The sequence below is a fragment of the Macrotis lagotis genome, chromosome 1 (genome assembly GCF_037893015.1).
Source record: "Macrotis lagotis isolate mMagLag1 chromosome 1, bilby.v1.9.chrom.fasta, whole genome shotgun sequence".
Classification (NCBI taxonomy): domain Eukaryota; kingdom Metazoa; phylum Chordata; class Mammalia; order Peramelemorphia; family Peramelidae; genus Macrotis; species Macrotis lagotis.
In genome coordinates, this window is record NC_133658.1 from 284896237 (window position 1) to 284922438 (window position 26202).

A 26202-nucleotide genomic window follows, 5' to 3' on the forward strand; every position below is an offset into this window, starting at 1 on the left:
CCAGACTTTTGACTCTATGTCCAGTATCCTTAAGTCCTTTCCCAGGGATGTGTTCCTTTTTCTAAGTTCTTTGAGGGTGTAGACCCTATCTTTGCTTTCTTCTCTAGGCAGAGAAGGCCCAAGAACGTGTGGGCTAGAATTCCCCTGGGTGATCAACCTCTCAAGTGTGAGGTCCCTGGTCTACCCTGGGCGGGTATCGCTATGGAAACCAGCTGTAGTAGACAAGCCACCTGACAGGTTGCTAAGCAGCACCAGACAGGAGGATGCAGTTTCTATTGGGCGACAGGAACCAGACAGTCACTTACTTTACCTCTGGGCCTGGAGGGTGTGTGCCCTTGGGAGCAGCTGAAGCAAAGGACTTCATTATCTACAGGGAAAAATCCCACCTCCCTTGCCTCAAAAAGAAAGCCCCCAACCCATTTTTTTGGCTTTCTTCCCCTACCACCCTTCAGAGGATTGCTCATCATCAGTCAAGTCTTGGGACCTGGAAGATGGAGAAGAAAGAATCACAGGCAGGGTATATACGTAACAGATTTTATTACATTAAACAATAATAAGTGATAGCAACAAGTTCAAGAGAAGATCAGCATAGGAGCTTTGATCCCTGCAGAAGCATGAGCAACACCTAATTGGGGGAAGGGGGTTCTCAATCTCCCTGGGGGCTGGTCCCAGAGAGTCCCCAAACCCACTGCCTTCATTCCCTAGTCCCACTCCCTCCTGGGTGAGTAGGACAAAAAAGGACCCAATTCATGACCCATGTAGCATCTGCCTCGATGACAAGAGAAGGGGGGGAAGTGGAAGTGAAAAGAGGAGGTGATAAAGACATTTGGAATCAACAATTTTGTTTTGTTTTATTAAGTATATAATCAGATTTATTCAATTTGCTGGGAGTCAAGTAGAGACCAAAGCATCAGACTTCATGTCACCCTCATCTCTGAAATGTGAAGGATAGGGTTCATTCACAACCCCTCTTCTGTCCCTGCTGTAAGTCCCTTCCTGATGGTGGGGACAGGTGACCCAAAGGTGAGGTGTTGTCTTTCCTGCTCATTTCTAGCCTTAGGACAGAGAGTAAGGGTTCAACCCCCCCCCAAAAAAACAACAACAACAACAACAAAAAAACCCCACGGCTCCAAGGCTTGTCTTTGGTTGTCAACTAATCTTTTGCAAATTTCCCAGTAATCCTTTCCCCTCCTTCTAAAGCAGGGTTCCTTTCCTGAATGGCTGACTAGCAGCACACCTTCCTTCTCTGGTCAACTGTCCGAAGTCTTGCTGCAACCAAAAGGAAGGGGGTGGTCTGGCCTCTCCTCCACTCCCCACACTCCAAGCTTTCTAGCCCTCAGAACAGAAGAATGTCATTCTCTTCTCATAGCCAATAAGCTAAACAGTCTGTTCTCTATGAACCAGGACCAGGTTAGTTGTATTCAAGGCCACTCTTTCAGTTCCTGTTCCCCATTTCACAGAGGGGATGATCTGAGGCACTATGCAGCTCGGGCTAGAGCTAGGGTGAAGTGGGGTGGGGTGGGGTGGGGAGGGGATGGGGGTTTGGGCAGTCAGGAACTGTTGGAGAGGCTGGGTCCTCTCCCATGCTCTCAGAACTTGTAGGACCTGCCTCTTGGGCTCAGGCCTCCCCCGGGGGATCCTGGGGCAGCCCCCGGCTCTCAGACAGCTTGGAGACAAAAAGCATTTATCACATGAGATGGAGCCAGATGGTGGCTATTATTAACCTGTTATTAACCAGGCAGTTATATTACATCATTTATTTTGAGGCTCTACAGAGGAAACCAAATGCTACTACATATTTAGCCTGGTCTAAAGTGACTCACCAGCTTGTGAGCTGCCGAGCACCATCGATGTAGCAAGACACCAATCCACAAGTGTCTTCCAGCTCCGTGTCAAGCTGGTTGAGAAAGATGTTACAGCATGCTCTTCCAATTTCCTTTGTACATCCACCACTAGCTTTGGCCCTAGACTCACACAGTTTATCATCCTTCTAAAGAGTTTTCTGGAGTAGAACCATTTTTTTTGGGGGGGGGGGGGAATTGAAGATATAGGTTCTAGCTTAATGAAAAGTTCACCCCCAAATGCTTTGGATATGAATATCATGAGGTCCTCAGTGATCCAGAAGGCAAAAATCAAACGAACAAATAGGGAAAAAATAAAATACTGCTAAATGCTTCATGGGTCCATGGGAAACTGGAAGTCAGTGTATGTCAGTTTCAAGGCTCACTGCCCCCCACTGCCCCCCACTGCCCACCAGGAAGTGAAATTGATGTCAACACTTTTTTTTATTCTTCTGGGAAATGTCTGATGACAGAATAGAACTCTAGTTCAAGTACCAGTGGATGTACCCACTGACTCCAACTCTCTCTCTCTCTCTCTCTCTCTCTCTCTCTCTCTCTCTCTCTCTCTTTCCCCACCAGCCCTGTGAGTTGGGGCAAGAAGAGAAAGCCATTGACCATTAGAATCCATAATCACAACATTTGGACTCCAGTAGGCCATAAGATGGTACTTGGTTGGCAGGTGGTCTTGCTTGGGAACAGTGGAGAACTTAAGGAAGCTCATCAAAGTACTGTTTCAATTTCCAACTAAAGTATGCCCATACAGAACAAAAAAGAATTTGAACTGTATGATAGTTTTAAATGATATTTTCTTGGTTTCTGCTCTTTCTCCCCCTTATTATTATTATTATTATAATTTTGGACAATTCTAATCCCAGTGGTTCAACAAATTTTATCCCAATGTTCATCAAAATCCTAGCATTTGCAGCAGTGATTTTTGAGTAACCAATGATAGATGGACGGGATTTCACAGTAAAACAGAGCTGCAGAATTGCCAGACTATTCAACAAAAACAGGACAGGACTTACAAAAACGGGGTGGGGGGGGGGGGGGAGAAAAACCTTGGAAGTTTCATTCCAGAAACAAAAATAACAATAATAAAATAAAATAAAAATATTTCTGAAGAGATTGCATATAAAGCCTTTAAACACTTTTGGAAGATTTCCCTCCCTCTTTTCCATTTTCCATCTCCAAGTCAGAACGTTTACCAAGAAAGTGTATACAATAATCTCTAGAAGCGAAACAAAACAACTCCCCCCCCCTCCCCAAACACATTATCCAAGTATACACGAGGGATAAAATTACATTTGTACAAAAATAGATTTTTTTTAACCTAGTGATGCTTTAGACATTTTTCTTATCTCTTTGTTTACTCATCATTCTTTCTAGACATTTAGCTACGTATTTGTCATAGCTAAGGCATTGCCAAAGAGTGGGGACTGCTAAAGCTGTTACCCGACAGCATCTTAAAATAGATGCATCTCCTCATCTTGAGATAGTCATTCGAACCCAGATTTCACCAAAGGAGGGGTCCTTATGTACTTGCTTACATGAAGCAAATTTACAAGAAAACAGAAAAAAGAAACTGATTAAAAATAAACACAAAACATTTTGTAATTGCTACAGGCATAATATATGTATATGTGAGTGGGGATATATATACAGTGTATATATCTACAGTACATACATGTATACACGCACACACACATATGTATCAACTTAAAATAGATCATGCACCTTATTCATTCAGTGATGGGGACAACATCAGCTGATTATCCACTGCTTTGCAAATTCTGCCCAGGCATTTTTGGAGGCCATTGAGAAGATGGTTTCACCAAAAGCTTCCCTAACACCCAAGATTGTGATGGAAAACACCAGCAGGGCTTCCCCAAGACCATGGGAGAAATTAATATGCCACAAATCAACCACGGGGGCTCTTCTAAAATGCCTTGTCCTGGATAACGGGGTGTGTGATTTTTCAGACTCACTCAACTGGGCCAATGGGGTGATGGCAAAGCCATTAATCATGCATTTGAAAACTCTAAAGCACCCACTAGGTAAGCCAGCTTCCAAGGAAAAGAGTGACTTAGGGGGGAAGGTGTTAACCAGCTTGGCAGAGACAAACAAGGATTTCTAACTTTTCTGCCCCACTGAAGTCCCAAGGAACCCCCTGTGGTTTTAAAAAAAGTGACATTTCTTCAATTCTCCATCAGCACGATAAGAATATAGAGACACTACCCAGAGGTCAAAGTGCACAAATGATTAAGGCCCTCTTCTGGGGGTACCTGCAGCCTATATCAAGATCATAAACAGTTCATGTGTTGCTCCAGGCCATAACCCTTCTCCTGGCTTTGCTGATGATTGGGATCCCATTAGAAGCCAGAGGGAGAGAAAGAGGAGGAGGGCTACAGGACTGAACAGCCAAGGCCGCTGGGGGTAAATCCCAGCTATTAACTGTTCAAAGTAGCCTTACTTTGTATTCCCTACCCAAGCCAGAAGAAAAGGGACAGAACATAGATATGGGAGCAAAGGGTGGCTAACAAGCTGATGTTAGTGCTATCTTTAGAAAATTAAAGATTGTCCCACCAAAAAATAATAATAATAATAATTACAAAAAAAAAATCACCTTAATTGAACCAGATTTTTGTGAGAATACTAAATGTCTGGTTAAATAAAAGTCCTAACTCTCTATTGAATAATGTGCCATTTTACCCAAATATCACCTCTCCAAACAAGCAGTATATTTATAATAATAACAACAATAATAATGATAAGAGGAAAAAAAGCCAGAGTTTAAGGAAATACAAATTAATGAGTCAAAAGTAGCCCCATTATGGATTCATGCAAATGGGGTGGTGTATTTAAGGCTACAGTGGCATAATCAGACATCCTGAGGGAGATGGGGGGGGGGGGACTTCTCACTTTGGAACAGGCAAGAGAATGTACTAGGTACTAGGGTACCCATTCCAGACATCCAACATCCCCTACCACTATAAGGGCAAGTTTTCAGTGATAAATTTTATTCATGGCTCTTTCCAAATAAAGCTGAGTTTCCATTTATCCCATCTTTTCATAGCTGCAACCAACAAGGCAGGGTCTGTGTGACTTAGGACAAATTTCAAAGGCCCTAGGATAGCTGGAGATGAACTTCCAACTTTTTCTGTTTGCTTCTCCCAAAGAATTTTCCAGGAGAGTCCCCAGAGAAAGATACAAAGAATAAGTGGGAAGGAAAGAAGGAGTATTCAGGATCACTTGAGGTTTTCTTTCATAAGGCTGATTGACTTTTGCCTGATAGGTTCTTGTTCAAGATGAAAAGATGAGCTGGTTATAGACCCAATTCTCTACTCTCCTGTGAGCACAAGGATACCTCTAAACAAAACCACCGAAGTAGAAAGAGGTTCCAAACTTACAACCTCATACAGTTTAGATATTAGAAAGGAATTCATCTATCCTAACTCCCTCATTTCATAGAAGAGAAATTTAAGGTTCTAGGTGGGGAAAGAACTTGCCCATGATCATGTTGTCACCAAAACAGCAGAACCTGGACCATTGTACTAGTGTTTCAGTTCCAAATTCAGAGCTCAAGTCAAACAACAAACTTTCAATCGCTCATTCAGAATTGGCTAGGATAAAAATTGGGGGAAGACTTTGACTGATGGACAAAGATGCCACTCTTTCCCTCCCGGATGGACTAACTATTGTAGTATTGTATTGTTTTGTATTGTAACTACCTAACGTTTAGGATTGATACAACTGAGGAAGAGTGAAGTATCCTCTCCCTAAGCCAGGCATAACTGATGCCATCTCACTTCAGACAGGACAAAGAAGCTGTTCAAGAGCTATTACTAACTAAAAACGGGGACCAAGGAAAGAGTAGGAAACGTTAAAAAAAAAATGTATAGCCTATGATCTTAAAGAAAATCAGTTAAGACTTTAAGAGATCTTCTTTTCATCCTTGACTCTTAGTGAATATTCTGAAAGCATGGTCCTTCTCCTACCTCAACCAGAGTCCCCCATCTGGCTTTTCTGTACCTCTTCTCTCATCAATTCTAAGGAAGCACTTGTTGAAAGAAAATATTTCAGCCCCAGTAGTAAACATGGGAGGAGTGAACACAAAAAAAAAAGAAAGTACTGATATCAGCAGAAATAAGCCAAATTCAAGCTAGACACATCTGTCTAGAGAGATAGGAAGAGACTCTTACTGTCTGAGGTGGAACATTAAGTCAACTGTTGATGATAAAAGCATTGAGTTTTTGAAGTCTGAGAAGTATTCAATAATTAGTATCATTATTGAGCAACAATCATAAGGAGAAAGATCTGTGGGTCTAAGACAGAACTTCCTCACAATCAGTTGAGAATGAAATGTGTTACCCCAGGAAGTAATGAATTCCCATTTATCTAAGATGATATTCAAGATGAGGTTGGACAATTGTCTCATCAGGGATTTTGTAGAAGGGATGCCTATGTTAAATGAACTAGTTGACATAAGCTTACCTAGAAGATTCGTGGTCTTCCAAGAGAATGAATAAAAAGTCTCAATAAGTCTGAGATAATGTTATCTGAGAAATAGAATGGACTATAACCATAGAGAAACATGGTATTTTTCGGGTTGCCTCCAGAGCAGTCATTTCCTAAACATAACCTGGAAGAATAGATACAAAACTTCAAGCATACTCACTTTACAGGATGGGCAAGCAGTGACTCAAGGACTCCTCTGTTTTCTTGGATGGTAATTTATTCTCCTGATAGTGGAATAGACTAAGTCTACCTATGATTTAACACCTTTGTTGCCTCAAATCTTGATGCCCTCTAAATAACGGAAAATTGAATATGGAAGTCTTGGAGATAGAAATGACTCAAGGAACAGATGATTCGTTAATACCCCTCAGTTAGAGCCACTCAATTAATTGCCCAAGTAGAAAACCTTTCAGTTAACCTGAATTAATAGTGCATAAAGAAATTCACCAGAATGTATGTGTGTGTGTGTGTGTGTGTGTGTGTGTGTGTGTGTGTGTGTGTGCGCGCGCGCGCGCTACAGAGCTCACAGCTGCCTACTACAATACATCTGGAATGGCCAGCTTTCTTCCAAGAAACTACTTGAAGGGCTAAATGATGACCCTAAGACAGCCAAACCTAAGAAATCCAAGTCCTCAAAACACTCTAGTAGCTAGTCTCAGCCAACTTCAAGAGCCCTCAATGGTTGAAAAAACGAAAAATTTAGAAATCAAGAAAAAAGGCTAACACCCAAGGGTGAGATTGACCTTAGTCAAGTGTAAGTACATGTGTGGTGTCAAGGGCTTAGAACCTAGGATGAGTAGGAGAAATTGGGAGACTAAAGAGGAGGGAAGAAGGGGGTGGAAGGAAGGATATCTGAGTAACTGTAGCCTTAAAGAAACACTCTTCCCCCCCACCCCAAACCAAAAGAAAAAAAATTCTGTACATTGAAGTTGGCTCATGTTTTGATTGGCTCTGGTATGGAGATAATAGCTTGTTATCTTTGGGAAAATGGTGCAAGCACCCTCTCACTGAGTGAAGGGTAATTGTGGGGTCTAGCGGCAATTGCCAAAATCACCTCCTCTAGTCTTCCCGTGGATGGGTGGAGGGGGCTGCGCACAGGGATCATTTACTATGAAAGTCTGGCCCCCAACTCTTTTTCCCCCTCCCTCCTTTTTTCCAAGGATGACAATGCACTGTGCAAGTCATGAGTTAGTTGGGTACCGACACTGTCAAGGTCACCAATACTGAGAGATGTCCTCTTTTAGAAGAAGGCAATAATGGATAATTAAAAATAAAAGTACAAAAAAGGAACAGGTGATTTGGAAAAACAAACAGCAAGAATAAGACAATCCCCCAGCCTCCTGATTATATACTTCCAAAAGCCACTGTGACCAGAGAAGTTCCATGGATTTAGCTCTTTCTCTCCTTTGTCCTCCAACTCCATTTCCAGAGAATCCTCCCATGCCCCACCAAGAGTAAAACCCAATAGCGAAAAGGGTGGCAGGTGACAGGGAGCATGATTGAACCAAGCAGGAGGAGGATGGAAAGGGATCAGGTTTGGTTGGATTTGAAACCATCTCTCCCTTTTGTTTTCCTGATTCCACTGCCTTTCATCCCAAGAAAACTAATTAAAAAGAAGTAATAATGATAAATTTCTTAGTTGTAGCAGTGAGCAAACCAGCCCCAAAGGGCAAAAGGCGGCACGGAGATGGAGACCAACTCGAGGATATGGGATGTCACCCAGGCTGAGAAGAACAGATGTTTCTGGCATCAGCAGAGAGGTTGGGAGAGGGGGCTGCTTCCCACTGGACAGAAAAGGACTGACCCGATGGGGTGAGGTTTGGTCTATGTCATTTGGTGTGGGGCTTCCAACATCTCCATCAGGAAGGTGTCAATGGGTGTATCTCCTATTAGCTTGAAGAAGAAAAGGTGCTCCAAGCATTTCAGGCCAATGGACCGGAGAGCAGGGAGACGGAGCAAGAGTTTGGCGAACCTGAAAAAGGGAAGATATTGGGAATTACAATGGGAGGAGTGAACACAAAAAAAAGAAAGTACTGATATCAACAGAAATAAGCCAAATTCAAGCTAGACGCATCTGTCTAGAGAGATAGGAAGAGACTCCTACTGTCTGAGGTGGAACATTAAGTCAACTGTTGATGATAAAAGCATTGTTTTTGAAGTCTGAGAAGCATTCAATAATTAGTATCATTATTGAGCAACAATCATAAGGAGAAAGATCTGTGGGTCTAAGACAGAACTTCATCAAAATGGTAGATTTGAAAAAGTACAAAAACTTCCCAATATGGAATAAGATTAAGAGCTGGGAGGAGTCTTAAAGATCCAAGTTAAACTCCTAATTTCACAATTACAGAAACATGCCCCACAGAGGGGAAGGGACTTGTCTAAAGTGATACTGTTAGGAAACAGCAGAACTGGAAGTCCAATCCACATCCCTCATCTCCAAACCCAAAGCCAAGTCCACTATAGTAACCATGCACCTTTAGAACCTAAAAGGTAATAGCTTTTTACACATAAGGCTGAGAGGTCCCTCCAGTCTGCCCTGTTTTTAACTGATCAGGAAAATGGATCCCCAAGACCCAAAGCAGTTTAATGAAGCCAGAATATCCCAGAGGAATGTTTCTCAATGTAGCCTGAGAGTGATGGGCTAAAGTTCCACGTCTTTATAATACATAAAACTTTAGGAATTCTGTAGGGATAAGGGGAGAACTTTAGGAGTTGAGGAAACAGGAAGGCTTCTGTGACTACTGTGCCCCACATGGAGTCTACCTTTCTCTGAACTCCTAAAGAGTCTAATATTCAAATTTAACACTCCAGTTAGTACTAGCCATTATCACTTTGTTTTGGGAGGTCTGACCAGGTCACTCTCCTAAGCACTGATACTTACTAGCTATGTGACCTTGGACAAGTCATAGTAACACTGATTTCCACCTATTCAGGGTTATCTCCATTTGTCCAGATTCATATCTGGCCACTGGATTCAGATAGCCCTGGAGTTAAGAAAGCGAGGCTGGTGATCAATCCCCTCACTCAAATCTAATTCACATGCACATCATGGCATCACCTCCCTAATGTCAAGGTCTTCTTTGAGAATGCAAGGACAAAACATCAACTTCACCTACTGGATAAACTCTACAATACCTCTCCTAACTATCATCTCCAGGATCAAATACAGAGTTCTTCTTTGTTTTTTAAAAGAACTTCATAAACTAGCCCCAACCTATCTTTTCAGACCTAGTCTAAATACATCACTCTCTTTCCCACTCTACCAGTCGAACTGGCCTTCCTACTGTTCCTCATACAGGGTTTGCCCCTCTGTACAGATTGTCCTCACTACCACTCCCATCCCTACCCAACCCATTCCTAGAATACACTCCCAACTCATCTTTTCTTCAGCCAGTCAGCATTTATTAGGCACCTAGTATATACTATGCTAAGCTTCCAAGGATCTTTCTTTTTTTTCAAAACCGTGCTAAGCTATTTTTGAAGACTTTCAATATCTACCCATCACTCCAGTACTTTTCTAACTTAGTTGCTAGTGCTTTTCCCTCAAAAAAAAAAATAGCTTGAATATATTTTGTACATATTTTCTGTATGTTGTTTCCTGGATAGACCATAACATTTTATTTCATTTTTGTTTCTGTAACTCCTTTGCTCACAGCTTCTAGCATATAGGAGACTTAACTTTTTTTGTTGATTTGTGTTCACATCTCCCCTCTATTAAACTGTTTTCTTTCTAGTTGGTATGTCCTTTTGAAGGGGGAGAGAAGGGATGGAGGGAGGGGTAGAGCAAGAGAAGGTGGGGTGGGTGGAGACAGAGATTCAAGCCCTATCTTACTGATTCCCCTGTAGGCAAGCATTGAATTAAAAATTTGTTGAATAATGGATTTCTATTTCCGTGCTTTTCCTTTGGATAACTTGTGCTTGCTTTGATTTCACTCCTCAGATATCACTGTTATGACTCTGAAAGGAGATAGGTCCTAGCCACTCCTATTGAACTTGAACCCAAGGCAACCCCCCCTTCCATTCTGCAGGGAGCCCGACCTCAGGGCAGTTAAGCACGTGCCCTTCCAGCCAAGCCTAGAACAAGTCAAATGACTCCAAGAGGCTGGGGTTTCTCTTCCGGGCCCTCCCTGCTTCCCTCAGCCTGCTCCCCTCTCTAGGGACCTAATGTGGACTTGGGGACTGAAGACATTCACTTCCCTGCTCAGTTTCCTGGTTTTGAGTTTGGGGGTGGGGGGGAGGGGGACAGTTAGGGAAGGGGAGGGGGGAAAGCAAAATATTAAAGGAGCATTTTAAAAAGGAGCACTCTTAAGAGCAAGCTGGTGTCACGATCATACTCAGCTGCCAATGGGGATGTGAAAAAATGTAAGGCGAATAGAGCCAGAAGGGGAGACTCAGACATGTCTTTTAAGCTGTTTGCAAGCCTTGTCTCTGCCTGGCTGCCACATACAGGGGCCCTTCATATGGGGGAAGGGGGGGGGTCAGCCTTATTAATAATTAACAATGTCTTTAAGGAAAAAAAAATCCTTGTGGTTTGTTGCCATACAATCAGCATTTTAGAGCCGAAAATGCAGTTTAAAGGTTGGAGGAGGGCCAGGGAACGGGCTGTTTTCTGCTGAGCTGGCGAGAATGTTAGGCAGGAATCCAGGAAAAACAAATCAGCCCTGCCATCCCCCCACCCCCACCCCATCCAGGAAGTTTCACTTTAAACCGAACCAGATGATGGCTGAACAGAGCTCGGACAGTTAACCATGAGCTTGCCAGCTCCAAATCTGTGACTAACTATTACCAAGAAAGGTGGGGAGAGGGAGAGAGAGACAGAGAGAGACAGAGACAGAGAGACAGACAAAGACAGTGACAGACAGAGAGAAGAGAGAGAGAGAAATTACTTAGGAAACCCTGGCCCAGTTATGGCAGTTATGATGGGACAGACATTTCCAAGGAGGGCGGGCAAATATATGGCACCATATGAGCAACTGTCAAGTTGTGTGATGTGGGAACTTAATCAGCTCTCCCCAACTCATTTCTCCAGGCAGAGGAAAAGGTATAGAACTGTCTCTGGGTTTAGAGAATGATCATGGAGGATTAGGGTTTGAGAGGCTATTGATCTGTCAGCCAAGGATTTACCCAAATCCATTTGGAACCTACCCTGACCTGAAAATGAATAAAATGAACATGGTCACCTCACCCCTCTCAGGAGTTGGAAGACTCTTTCTAAATGGCCCTTAGCTGGACTTTTCCTACCTGGTCAGGAAACTGCCAAGGAAAAAGTCCCTGAAAACTTAGACAAACAGTAACCAGGAGGAGATAGGGTACAGCAAGGGTGGTAATAAAGAAAGTCAAGGTCAATCTCCATTGAATCTAGGAATGGCTCCAAAGAAATTCAGGGTCCCTCAATAACCTTCCACAGATCTGTCTTCCTTGGCTATCCTCAAACCTCAAACCACCTGGAAACATAGACTGTATTATAAGTTTCTATCTCTGGAGAGAGGAATTCCTAATTTAACCTCTGATGACTAACATTTGAGGGTTCCTAATCTTAATGAACCTTAAGAATTCCAGAGCTGGAAGGGCCTTAAGAAGTCTAGTCCAACTATGAATTGATGATATCTTCAAAATGTAATCATCTAGTTATTGTTTCTAGTCCTCCAAAGACAGTTCCATTTTACCTTCAGACAGATTTAATTGTTAAGATGTGAAGGGTTCCCTGCCCTCCTTGAATCAATCAAAAATCTGTCTTTGGATAGTCTATTGTTTCTCTAATCATCTCTTTCAAACATGGGTTGGGTGGGGTCCTCCCAGTTCCAGGACTTTAAATTCTGAAAGTCTCAGCAACCTATTTTCCATTTTCTTTGAGGTTTCATAGAACTAGATCAGTGTGTATGTGTGTGTGTGGGGGGGGGGGGGGGGAAGCCACTGTCTCCCAGTCCACCATAGCCAAGAGGAGGGAGAAACCAAGGATCCTCACCTTCCAGGCTGGTCCGGATACTTGTGTTTGCAGTAGGCTTCCAGGGAAGCGTAAACTTTCTCTCGTAGTGCTTCTACTTCCGCTGGGTTGGAAAGTCCCTTAGAATCTGAAAGGGAAGAAGAAATTCCGAAGATAAGGCTCAGCTTTGATTATAAGAGCTGGCAAATTTGAGTCCTTCCCTTGAAAATGTAGAGTGAGGGACAAATGATAAATAATCTCCAAGATTATTAGACCTATAAAGTGGGAGGACTTAGAGAGTGGGGGTCAGTGCAGGATTACATAGGGGCTCTTTTCCTTTGATGTCATAAAGGCCAAACTCTACCACACAATCTAGCTCCCACCCAACCTTATTTTCCCATTGTTCACTATCACCTTCTACAGGGCCTCAACCCATTAGCATTCCTGGCCTGGATCCTCTCATTGCTCATATCTTGATTACTGTTGCCCCTGGTTCAACTCCTATCCAAGTTTATATTCCCTTCAAAATTCAGTTCAAATGCCACTTCCTTTGAAGCCTATCCCATCTGTTCTTTATATTTCTTTCTTTTCTGGGCATCTATTGCACAAACAATGGATACTGGAAACTAGAATGCTTAATTGTTTTCTAATTGTTTGCTGTCAATGTTGTCTTTTTGACTAGACTGTTCACTCACTGTAGGCAGTGGATCATCTTTACTCTGGGTCTCCCCACATCACCCATCAAGGTGTGTTACTCATAGATGCCACTCAGCAAGTACTTGCTGACTGATTAGTCAATCTTCAGGTTGATGCTAGTTCTTCCTTCTATCCTCCATTCCCCAGGGCTTCTCATCTTTTCTCTAGTAGTTACTAAATAGCAGCTCGGTGTGGGAATAAGGAGGGTTGTTAAACTAATTGGGTTGTGGACATGATGCAGTAGGTTAAGTAGGGGATTTGGTATCAGAGAACTAGGTTTCAGGTTCTAGCTCTGCTACTTATCCCTGTGACCTTGGGGAAATCACTTGAAATCATCTTTGTTGCCTCAATTATAAAATGACAGGGCTGGAGTAAATGATCTCTTAAGATTTCTTCTAGGTTTAGGTCTTCTCGGATTATAGAAGTTAGGTGAAGAAATTTGATTCTCTCTTTAAAAGGGTACCCCATTAGGACATCATGGTAGGGAAGGAAGAGTGAGAGATTGCTAGGCTCTCTCACTTGTGTGAAAGGCCATGGTCTAAGGAGGAGATGGTCTAAGTCATCTAAAACTGAGCCAAAGAACATTAGCTGCTTCAGAATAAGACCTTATGGATAAGCATAAGGAATAAATGACACTGCATCAATACCAATGAAGCATAAAGATGTTGTCTAAGGATTAGCCCAAATGTAGTGAGATTCATGACCAGAAGGTTGGTTGCTAGAGAGTAAATTTTTACTTATTTTTACCATATCAACTAATAAAAATTATTTACTTTTAAAAAATGTCTTATATTTCGAGAGCAGGATATAAGACCTCCATCAGTGACTCGTGGGGGCAGCTCCTAAGACCCTCTAGCCCAGAATTGTGCCTCTGATGGGGCAGCTCCTAAGACGTTCCAGTCTAGAATTGAGCCCCTGATGCTCAGTTAAACTGAGCAAAAAATACTTTGACAGAAGAAGCAAGGGAAGGAAGATTTATTAAGGATATACCATGTGCCCAGGCACTCTGCTAATCATGTTGCAAATATATTATCTCATTTGATCCTGACAACAACCCTCAGAGGTTGGTGTTATCATAATCCCCATTTTATAGCCATCACTTTTATGGTTAAAGACATCCAAAACACCCTCACCTTCCCTTAGTGACTAGCTTTTACCTGGTCATGCAGTCCTTTATCTAAAATGATTTTGAGTTCTCTTTGTTGTCCACCTCTACTTTCTCTTGAGGCAATGAGTTTTACAACTTTAATAACCACTAGAAAATGTAGGCTGACCTATGATTGGTCCTGTAACTACCTCCTCTTTTGTGGCATAACATAAAAAAGAGCTTAACCTGCTATGAAGAAAAACTGGGTTCACATTCTCTTTTTACAACTACTTATGTGACTATGGTAAGAGAACCTAGGTTTGAATCCAAGATTTAGAAAGCACAGAGCAAGGTAAATATAACTGGATTTGAGTCAGGGAACACAGGATCTGATTTCAAGACAAATCACTTAACTGTTCTGGGCCTCAGTTTCTTTTCTTTAAAATGAAGGTACTATACAAGTCTAAATCTCTGAATCTGGCCAGCTATGGTTTGGCAGATCCCTTAAGCTTGATAGTTCTGCATTTCAGTGAACTGAGCTGATTGAGTGTCTATACTATACTCCATCAACATTAATCAATATGGTGAGCACCTGGGAGCTGAGGGTCACCAGATAACTTAAGGAGGGGGTAAATCAGCCAAGGTCAGAAATGGAACAGATCAAAAGTTTCATGTCATCAGAGTAGGAAGAGTAATCTCTGTACTTTGCATAATCCCTATCCTTCCAGCTTAAATGAGAGAGGTAGAACCAATTCTTAAAAAATAATACAAAACTATAATTCTGTCGTTTTTGACATCTAAGTAATTAATTACGTCATCCATTTGTGCATTTGACTTACAAACTGTACAACCTTGTACAGGTCATTATAGAGATCTCAATTTCCTTTTCTGTAAAATGAAAGGATTACACTAGCTAGTCTCTGAGATCTCTTTGAATCTAAACTGAAGATGTTAATGGCTATGGAGGTGATAACAATGACACAAGTATTCTAGAACTGGTCAACAATTTCTCATCCTTCTTTCCAAATTTATGGATTTTGTTTCTGTAACCTTCTAGCACTCAAAATCTAGTATATGAGAGTCACTCAGAAGATGTATACAGATGACGAGATTTATTCAAAAAACAGTACAGAATCACACAATTGGAAAAACATCTATCCAACCTCTTCATTTTACAGATACAAACATTTTAGGATAGAGAAAAAAATACTCTCCAAAGTAATAAGTAGCAAGCAAGGATTTGAACCCAGGATTTTCTATTATATTCATTTTCCCATCAAGCTAATGTCAGGGCCTCATTTTATTCACACCTTCCCTTTAAATTTGCCCCTTTCTTACCAGGTCTGTGCTTCACAAGCTAGATCTAGTTTCCTCCAGCTGGATAAGATCCAGGGCTTGAGGAGCAGGGGTAACGTTTATGAGGCTGTCATAGTTAAACTGTGAGGTAAAGACTATGGAGGGATAAATGGCTCCATATCCTAGAGTGGACATTTTTAACTGGTTTGGCAAAGCAAAATCCTATCTCAATGTGGTAATACTTAAGGACTGTACTGTATGATCTCATCACACCAGCCTTCCTCCCTCGTTTCCCATTTGGACCTGTCCCCTCCAATCTGTCTATTACTTTTTCTCCTTTCGTCTCTACACAGACATTCTTGACCCTCACTGCTGAGGTTACAGGTTTGCCAAGTTTTCTCTCTTGCTCTCTTTTTATGTCTTCCAAAGATCTCTGGAGATCAAATTTGCCATAATCTGATCTAATTCCTCCCTCTTCTTTCCCCCCCTTCCCAACCTTCACTTGACATCTCTGCTTAAGCGCGTTTCTCCAATCTGATTCCAAGCCCTTACCAAACACATTTCATGTTTTCTGTAAGAGCCACTGCAAGACTTTTGCATGAGATTACAGATTTAGAACTGAAAGAGACTTAAATGTGCAGCATCTTTCATTTATATAGAGAAAAGGGGGCCCAGAGTGGTCAAGGGACTTATATTTATTCTCTCTAATTTTAGATCTAACATTACTTCCTTTAAAAAGTTCTTTGGGCAGCCCTTATATCTCATTCTACATTCAACATAAATGTTTGCTGAATACCACATCATCCTTGGATAGTGAATGGACTTGCTTCTAACCTATCTTCAAATCTAAGAACAAGAACATGGCCAATTGAGCCAGTCATGGTGGAATAGGTCATTTGGACTTTTCTTATGGGATGGTGACCATCAATCACTGATGATAGCTGAGCATGTCAATTCAGTATAAAGAAAACATACATATGTATTTTGGCATCTAAATAACTTTGAATCACTTCTCTGCTTTTGTTTCTACTTTTCAACTCAATGTTATCTGAGGAGTTATAACTGCTCCTTCCTTGGAGAGTATCCTGAAAAAGGTGAGAAGTATCAACCTGCAAATTAAGCCCCAATATGATAATCTTGACTAAGTAACTGACACATGGAAGCTGGAGGACGTGGCTGACTTAAGTGACTCAGACACATTTAGATGAAGGATTATGGGCTATTAACACAAAATTATTTCCCTAGGAAGAGAAACTCTGTAATGGCTATCAATGAAAAAGTGACAATTAATATGGCTTTCATCTTCAGACTGTCAGGGATGACATAACAGTAGTGCTTGCACTGGATAAAACCATTGAATACATCCTATAATGTTAGCGTAGAAAAGACTAGAAATTTGGCAGTTCAATGACCTCCTTTTACAAATGTGGAAACTGAGGTCCAGAAAATGGAAGTGACTGGCTAAGGGTTACATGGCTATTAACTAATCAACTAGCAAGCATTTATTAAATTCTTGCTCTGAGGCAGGTACTGTGCTAAGTGATGACAAATAAGAACTGATTCCTGTTTTCCAAGAACTATAGTCTTTTTTTTTAAGTATTTGAAAGGCAAATGGGGTTAAATGGCTTGCCCAAGGCCACACAGCTAGGTAATTATTAAGTGTTTGAGACTGGATTTGAACCCAGGTACTCCTGACTCCAAGGCCAGTGCTTTATCCACTATGCCACCTAGCCACCCCCAAGTCTTTTCAATAAGTAGAAGAATCAGGATTTAGCCCAGGTCTGACTCCCAGGTCAATGTTTTTTCCATCATTGTACAAAGTCTATTTCTAAAGGGCCCTGCATAGAAATTTCAAGAATAAAAACTGCTGAGACCTGCCTCTTACCACAACCTTGCAATTTAGCCTGGGGCCACAGTCTCAGAGAAGTCAAGTTATAGTTAACTACTATGAAGAAAGCTACAGGCTTCTCTTATGAGTCTTCTCCATTCCAACTAGAATATTAAAGATGGAATTTCTCAATTCCAGGGCAGCATGTGGGGATTGTGCTGGATCTGGAAGATTCTACTAGGGAAGATGGTTAGGAGTAGGGTCAGTACAGAAAGAGCAGGCCAGGGGGAGGAGTCGGCATAGCGGGGAAGGAAAAATAATCAAAACACAGAAAGATACTCTAAAGATAAAGAAACACTGAACCATAAAGGCAAAGCATGGTTATTTAAAAACGGGGTTCTCAAATGATAGTCAGATGCCTAGAGGGTCCTTAACCAAAAACATCTGGGAATTGCTGTTCACCAAGACCGAGAGCATCCAAAGAATCTGGAGTTGGTCTCTGGCCCCTCATCCCTGAGTCCCCCATTATATGCAATCTGATCTTTCAGTTCCACAAGGAAGAACCAAGTAAATGATGTGTTGTTGTTACTGCAGATCCCACTGACTCTGGACACCGGATTGGTTTTCTGTTTTTGTTTTGTTTTCTGTTTTTTAATCCAAAAGGGAAGAAAAGACATACCCGGGTTGAAGAGGACAATGGCTCTCAGGCAGCCCAGTTCTGTCTTGTCCATCTGCATGTCTCTCATTTTTGACACAAGTTCTGTCAGGACTCTGCAGGGAGAAGGAAACACAGAACACAAGATACCCCATCAGACAAGGGTTCCCCCTTCTCTGAGATCATGCTGTGAAAACATCAGGACATTTTGTCATTCTTGAGTGATAAAGCAGGACTAAAACTGGGAATGAGTTCTGAAGAAACTTTAAAGAGGGAATATTACAACAGGGAAAATCTTCCAAAAACCGAAAGAAAGAGAGAGGAGGGTGGGGAAGGGGTGGGGAGAGAAGAGGAGTAATATAAAATATAACTTCTACCAGTTCTTTTTTAGTATTCATTTCTGTGTGTTATTGCAAGTGTTTGTGTTTAAACGAGCTCTTTCCCCCTCACACACCAATGTCTGTTTAGATTTGGCTCAAAGACACAGGGAATAGGGTCAATAATTATTAAACTGGAGACTGGAGATCAAGGAGAGGGTGATGTTAACAGTTGGGCAGAAATGAGTTTGGAGTCCTGCCCTTGCCTTCATGTGGCCCCATCTGGTGGCCAAATCCTACCACTCTTGATATGATCAGCAGCTGGGACTGAATGGTGGGTACTGACCCACTCCATACCAGTATACTCATCTATTCAGTGGGTACAAGGATTCCCATTTCACACAGCAGTAGCATTTATATATTGTTTTGTCAAACCCTGGGATTCAGGGAATTCCCAAAGGGTGAAGTTTTTTTATGGGTCTATGTCCATGGGTTTCACAAATCAAGGAGAACTATATTTCCCTGAGATGTGAATAATAAGAATGAGGAGTGGAGAGAATTCCAGCTTCTCTGCAAGGGCTCTTTTGTTCCTTGGAAAATAAAGAAAGTCAAGTCAGCATCAAAGGGACAGGGAGAAGTAAAGAAGAGGTTCTCCACTTGAAATAAAGTGCCATTTGCCATCTCAAACCCCACTCCCTCAATAAGAGATTCTAGGTAGTTGTAGGTTATCCAATCAAGTGATTTAAAGAGCATTTAACCTTGCTAGGCCTCTGTTTCCCCAACCCTACAATGAGTACTTAGGACTAGGTGACCTCTATGGACCCTTCCAGCTGATTTGATCATTTTGTCTTCCATGAGGGTATCTTCATTTTGCCCAAACATGACCTTCTCTTCATAAGATGTTATAGATCTCTCCTGTAGAAATTTATCCTTCATTTAAATTCTTTTGGAGGCTACTTCTGCTACCAGGCTGTATCACTTCTCAAAGGAACATTTCCATAAATTTATTCCTTAGTGTATCAAATTTATTCAAACCTCCTTTTTCAAGGTTCAAGTGAAAAACTCCTAATTCTTTTATCCAGAGTTTAAGAATAAACTCTTATATTTTCTGATCCTTCAATGACTTTATAGACTGATGTCTTATTTCCCTTCAATTTTCTTTTCTTCCTAAACTCCACAGTCTTCATTTCTTTCATTTCTTCTCACTTTAGAAGCCCTTACATTGTGCTTAATAGTATGAGTCTGCTATCTCTGGGCCTTTCATCTCTATCCATTTTTGATAAGCTGTGGCACCTAGATTTTCTAAATGAAAGCTCTCTGTGAATTTTTGTTTGGATTGTCTAGATTGTCTATTCTCTAGACTAATAATAAAATTACAAAACTGCAGAGAACTAAATCTTTGGAGAGCATTTACTCCAACCCTTTTATTTTGCAGATGGAGGCCAGAAGAGGAAAATGACTCACCTATGGTCATATGGGTTGACTTATGGAAGAATTGGGACAAGAAACGAAGTCTTCTGTCTCTTTACCCATATCTCCTCAAAAACCCACTTAGATTAAAAAAATCCCTTGGATCAAGGGAGAAGACCCTATGCCTACCCTCTCTAATAGGAATCCCCCTTCCACCCCTCAGTGTCCAATCCCCACCTGTCAAAGATGGCGCCCACCCCTGCACTGTGAGCGCTGTTCCTATGGACGTGAAGGCCGGTGGCAAGAAGGATCCCATCTTTCACTGCTATCGAGCGGTGAGAGAACGAGGCGATGAGCAGCTCATTCCAGCCTGTAGGGAAGGGGGGAAGAGGACATACATTGATCTCCAGCCCCTAAAGAGCTCTTCCCTTCTCTAATGCTTTTCCCACTTTTCTGTCCCCATGCAATTAGAGTGTTACATATAAACATGGTCCAGTTTCTTAATTGTTTGTACTGCACAATTTAATTCATTATGCTATCATGGCATAATGCTAATTTACATGGCCTGAATAAAATGTATAGGCGATCTGGAAGTTCTTAGGAAATGTACAAATGCTGTCTTCATTACAGTTGCATGTCATCACTAGTTGGTGTTAGAAATGTGTCTAATAATTGAACCTGTCACAATCAAGGCAAAACAAAGTAAACAGATCTTGGAGTTTTATTAGAAATATAAAATTACAGAATCACAGGATGCTAGATAATAGATAGGAGATTATTTGGGAGGGAAAAGGGTACTGGATAAAAAGCCAGGAGACCTGTGTGATCTTGGACATGTTCAATCTTCCCCTTTCTCCTTCCCTCAACAACAAGTAGAATATAAACTCCTTGAGGTAAGGGTTTTTTTTTTTAATTTTTATCTTTGTATGCATCCCCAGCACTGAGCTCACAAGAGGAAATGAGCAAATCTTGGTTGAACTGAAGTCACTTGATTTCTGTGGACTTCTAGTTTAAATCTCCATTTTTTAAAAGGAGGAATGGAAAGGAGTAGTGTGGGAGATGCCCTTTACAATGTTAACCTGCTGAGATTTTAGCCCAAAGGATTAATTTTACAGGAAAGGAAAACCAGGACCAGAAAAAAAGGGAAATGACTTGTTCAAAGTCACAGAGTAAGCTAGATATAGTATCGGCTCTAGAATTTAGATCTCCCAATTCCCAAACAATAGTTCCCTTGCCACCAGAGACAGCTCCAACTATCTTACGTACATTCATCTGGTCTTCCTAGCAAGAGTCATGAGCAATGCAAAGGGGCAACAATATAGTCTTATCATTCTCCTAACCTCCCCATGATATCAACAGTAGAGCTGGCAAACAGCAAGTATTCAAGTGGCTGCCATGAAAGGGGAGAGGTTACTGGTGAGGGGGAGTTGCCCAGGGAGCTTGGAGGACTGCTCCCCAAACCCCAGCAGTGCCAGCAAGGCTAGATGTCAAAGAGCCAAGGAGAAGTGAACTTCCCAGGGGAAGACCTAGGGAGGGGTTACATGTTTGCAAAGTTCATACAGGAGGCAGAAAACTTATTATAAACCATCTTCTCCCTTCCCAAGTAGCTTCATGTCTTTTCCTCAGTACAGACCAAATTATGCAAATAATTGCAGGATCTCGGAAAAAGGATCTGAAGGGTCCTGAAGAAATGGGGTATATATGTATATGTTTAGGACTTCACCTTAAGTAAAACCAAAATATAAAAATCCAATATTCCAAGCAGCAAAGTGAGATAGGTAACTAGATATACCACAGAATTTTCTTTAATTATGAATTCATCTAAAATTTTGAAAATGATTAGACTTGTAAAAACCTATTCATATGTAATACTTCTTGTCTCACAGTAGTGACTTAACAAATGCTTTGCTTGCTTTATTGATCAGTGCAAAACCGATTGTGTACTGTAAAGTCCATCTTGATGAACTCTAGTTAACTCCCAATATTGGAAGCCCTTGAGCTTATAGTGATTCAATTTAACAACCCTCACATTCAGAAAATAATTTCCTTATGTTCATATATATACAAATATATGTACATACACATACATATATATACATACGGATACATGTATGTGTACATACATACATACATACACACAGATATGGGATGGAACTGCATTAGAAGATCATCTGAGGGGGTGGCTAGGTGGCGCTGTAGATAGAGTACTGGCCTTGGAGTCAGGAGTACCTGAGTTCAAATCCGGCCTCAGACACTTAATAATTACCTAGCTGTGTGGCCTTGGGCAAGCCACTCAATCCCATTGCCTTAGAAAATCTAAAAAAAAAAAAAAAAAAAAAAAAAAAAAAAAAAAAAAAAAAGGATCATCTGATCTATTCCTTTGCTTCTGGAATGTACCTGATGGAAGCCCTTCTACAGAAACAGAATATATCTACATTTCCAAGTCCTTGGGATCACCCAATTTTCTTTGCAAAGTAGAGTCAAGTATGTGCTATGTTCATAGATCTTAAATGTGACCATCATGATCTATAACCCCTCATATTCTTGAAAGCCCAGATTTTTTGCTTTTCATTCATATTTCATTTTCATACCTAAAATAGGTAGCATGGTGCAATGGAAAACACTGGATTTTAAGTCCAAGGAATTGGGTTGAAATTCTGGCTCTACTGCTCAATATCTGAGGGACTCTCACTTCCCTGGCAACTGATTTCCTCATCTGTAAAATGATAATGCTGGTCTAAAGGTCCCTTCCAGCTCTATACAATGCATCTCCTACCAGTAAGTAGGTGCCCAACAAATGTGTATTTGATGGGTTAACTACTTAATAGATATTTGTTGGATCCTGATAGAAACTACACCAGAAATCTTCCCAGAAAAGACACTGGCATATTAGACAATTCCTGAAGAATCACTATTTTATAAAAGCAGCTAGTGGACAGAGAACTAGTCTTGGGAGTGAGGGTCACTTGAATTTAAAAGCAGCCTCAGACACTAACTGTGTAACCCTAGGCAAGTAATTTAACCTGTATTCTTCAGTTTCCTCAACTATAAAATGGGGCAATAATACAGGCTACATTACAGGTTGTAATACATATTTTCAGTTGGAATCTATTATATTTCATTAGGTGTTCTATATTTTGTTTTAGATGTTTTGGGCTGTTATTAGGAACAAATGAAATATTTGCAAAACCTTTAGTACACTGTTTAATATATAATGGGTGCTTAATAAGTCCCTCCTTTCTTCTTTCTTCCTTCCTCCCTTCTTTCCTTATATATTCACCATTCAAGTCCTACAAGTTCCTGACCAGATGCAGGAGATTTTGCTGCTGTTTTCAGTTTTGTACTGACTTGTTTCTTTTGGGAATCTCACTACATTTTTCAGGGTCTCAATTTCTTCTTGTGTCAAATGTGGAGGAGAATCATTGTTATCTCTCTAAAGATCAATTATGCCAATGAAAATAATTCTTTAAAGGTCTATGAAGTACTTTCTCCAAAAAAAAACTCTGGAAAGTATAGTGGTGGGAAAATTACTATCTTTGTTTTACAGAAGAAGATGAAGTTCAGAAAGCTGGAATGATTTGCCCAGTGGAACACAAGTAATAAATACCAGAGTTTGATATTTTCTTCTATTTCTTTCTGCTTTTGGGGGGTGCAGGAAAGAAGATCAAGTATAACAGTTAATGTCAAAAAATTTTTTTCATGTCCATACATATTTTCAATGGATTTTATTTTCCTTGACTTCTCAATGGTGGGGGGAAGGGATAGAATTTGGAATTGAAAATAAAATAAAAACTGAATTTTAAAAGCCCCAGAGCTGGGATTTGAGCCAAGATCTCAGGATACTAAGTCAGCTGCTATCTTCTATAACCCTCTCTTTCTTCTGAGGATCAAATGAGCTAAAGAATGAGAATGTCCTTTGAAAAGCAAAAAGTACAACATAAATGTAAGGGATTATTATGATTATTATCACCATGGATGCCAGGAGCTCATTTGGACAAGTCCTATCACTTCCTTGTCATTTCTGATCTGAAAGACAGAGGGGATGGTTTTAGAAAATGGCCTAAGGTCTTTTAGACATGGGATCCAAGAATGACTCAGAAAGGCAACATATGGAGAAAACAAGCACAGAAAGAATCTTAAAGACCATCTAATCCAACTCAATCATTTCACAGATGGAGAAACTGAGACCCATGAAAGGGAAAGGATTTACTCAAAGACACAAAAAAGATGCAAAAGGAAACCATTTATTTCATGCATATTTTCCATGATGAAGGAGAGAGGTCAAGGAAATTTAAAAATAAAGGCAAATAAACTCAGTTCTGCACTAGTTTGCTACATGTGACCTCTGTTGTCTCCAGTTTATTGAAATAGCAACTCATTTGTGTTAAATAATAGTAACAACAATAATAATACTAAAAAGTAAATATCTTGTAAGGGTGACTCATTGTCAGCTGGAATCCATATTTCACTGGATCTTCTACATTTTAAATTGTTTGTTTTTTAAACCTTCATATAACAAAGAGTTAGGTGATTCTCAAAGATGTGAACTTCATGTCTAGTCGATCTTTGCCTGCCCTCTCACACCAGAGGCAATTTTCCCCTTGCTGAGCCCCCAAAGCCACAAGGTTCTCAAACAGACAAGGAGAAGAGAATATGGTTGGTCTCCTTCCACTGGCCTGAGGCCTCTGTTCCATTTAATTTTCCTGTGGTAGATGCATGAATGAATTCAACCATTGCTCTTAGCTAAGTTATAATCTTTAAATATTTTATATGCAGCTGTTCGCCATGGGCTGCTCTCAGTATTCAATAATACATAAAGCCATGGGTTAGACGTCTCTAGAGAGGTTATCTGAGGCCCCACTAGATAAAGACCCTGGAAGTTAGACCTTGCATGGCAATGTCCATGAGAGCTCCCTTTCCTATCTCTAATATTTGGTAGTACAAGCATCAGGAGATCACGACTCAGATGTATTATGAGGAAAAGAGGTGATACCAACACATAAGAAATCCCCCCTTCTGGGAGGGATAGGGAGAATTCTAGCTACTGCATTCAGAAGGGGAACTTTTGATTCACATTGACCAAGATGGGTACTGGAATTAAGAAACACCATCAAAACCAACCTCTAGGCATGAAAAATTAGCTCCTAGAAGCCAGAATTGGAAAAATTAGTTGAAGTGTACATTGTTATTTATGATTCTTGGAATGTTCTTGCTAAGTTCATCTTCATCTGTAAACTGAAGGAATTAGTCTAGATAATCTCTAAGGTTCCTTCTGACAGAGATTCAGTGCTCTGCCCTTTCTTATTTTAATATTTTATTGTTGGTAGTAGTAAACTAAAGTTGGTGGGAGTAGTAGTGGTAGTGGTGGTGGTAGTAGTAGTAGTAGTAGTAAATATAATAGTAATAGTAGTAGTGGTTTTTGTTTTAGTATTAGTATTTTTCCTTCAACTCTGATGGTACATAATAACTTATTTTTAAAAGATCTCTTTCATAGCTAACATTCTATGAAGAATAAAGCATAAGCATTTAAGTGCTAACAATGTGCCAACTATGAGAAATGAACCCAAATAGAGGCAGCTAGGTAGCTCAATGGCTAAAGTGTTAGGTCTGAAGTCAGGAAGACTTGAGTTCAAATCCAGCCTCAGACATAACCTAGCCAAGCAAGCCATTTAACTTCTGTTTGCCTTAATACGCCAGGGTAGGGGGGTGGCTGGTGGATAAAGCACTGGCCCTGGAGTCAAATCCGGCCTCAGACACTTAATAATTACCTAGCTGTGTGGCCTTGGGCAAGCTACTGAACCCCATTGCCTTGCAAAAAAAAATACACCAGGGTAGAAAATAGCAAACCACTCTGGTATCTTTGCCAAGAAAATCCCATAGACAATATGGTTCACAGGTTTATGGAGAATCTAACACAACTGAACAACAACAATATACAAAGCACTGTGTTCTAGGTACTATGTTTTGAGGTCCTTTCCAATTCTAATATTGTCTACTGTAGAACTACACAATATTTTCTATCTCTTGACTATAAAGAGTTTCACCAAAAATCTGGCTCCTATGGAAGGAGTCCTCAAAAAATTAAGCCTTTGATAAGAGCAACTCAAATGTCAAATTAAAAATCTAACTCAACTACTAGGAGCCTGGTTCCCTAAAAGCAGTGGTTCTATACCAAAAGCTAACATAACCATCTGCAATGTGCATTTGTTGTTTGGGTCAATGATGCTCTTACCAAAGGAATAAGTTTCTCCATACTCCATCTTCTAGACAGAATTAAGCATAAAGTAAAGAGAAGCTTTAAGTCCACAGATTGAAGAGTTGAAAGGAATTATCCTCGTTTTGAATTTCAGACTTAAGTGGCGTGACTGAGGCAAAATCATAAAGGTGCTAAACTAGCAGAGCTGGGCCATGAAACTAGGTCCCCTGACAGCTCCAGGTCTGGGTTTCTTTCCGCTATTCTACCTTGCCTCTTACTATGAGAATATAGATGAAAATGTAGATAAGAATTGTAAACAAGAATCTTAAGAGATGAATAGGATCTTAGAAATCATTTCATCTAATGTGTTCATTTCAGACAAATGCATTGTATTTGTATGTGGAGTGAGTGTATGCATGTGTCGAGGAGGTAAAC

The 26202-nt window shown here is 40.7% G+C and overlaps 1 protein-coding gene across 6 annotated transcripts in view; it reads right to left on the minus strand.

The window, feature by feature from the left end:
- Positions 1-522: 522 nt before the first annotated feature.
- The window catches only part of RXRA (retinoid X receptor alpha), a 441978-nt gene continuing 416298 nt past the window's right edge, over positions 523-26202 (minus strand). For all 6 annotated transcript variants that reach the window (XM_074210739.1, XM_074210741.1, XM_074210742.1 and 3 more), the window contains 4 exons: positions 19809-19941; positions 17869-17960; positions 12325-12430; positions 523-8328 (listed from right to left, as the gene is read on the minus strand). In XM_074210739.1, the coding sequence (XP_074066840.1) occupies positions 8181-8328; positions 12325-12430; positions 17869-17960; positions 19809-19941 (479 nt within the window). In that variant the 3' untranslated portion in view covers positions 523-8180. The remainder of the gene's footprint in view (positions 8329-12324; positions 12431-17868; positions 17961-19808; positions 19942-26202) is intronic.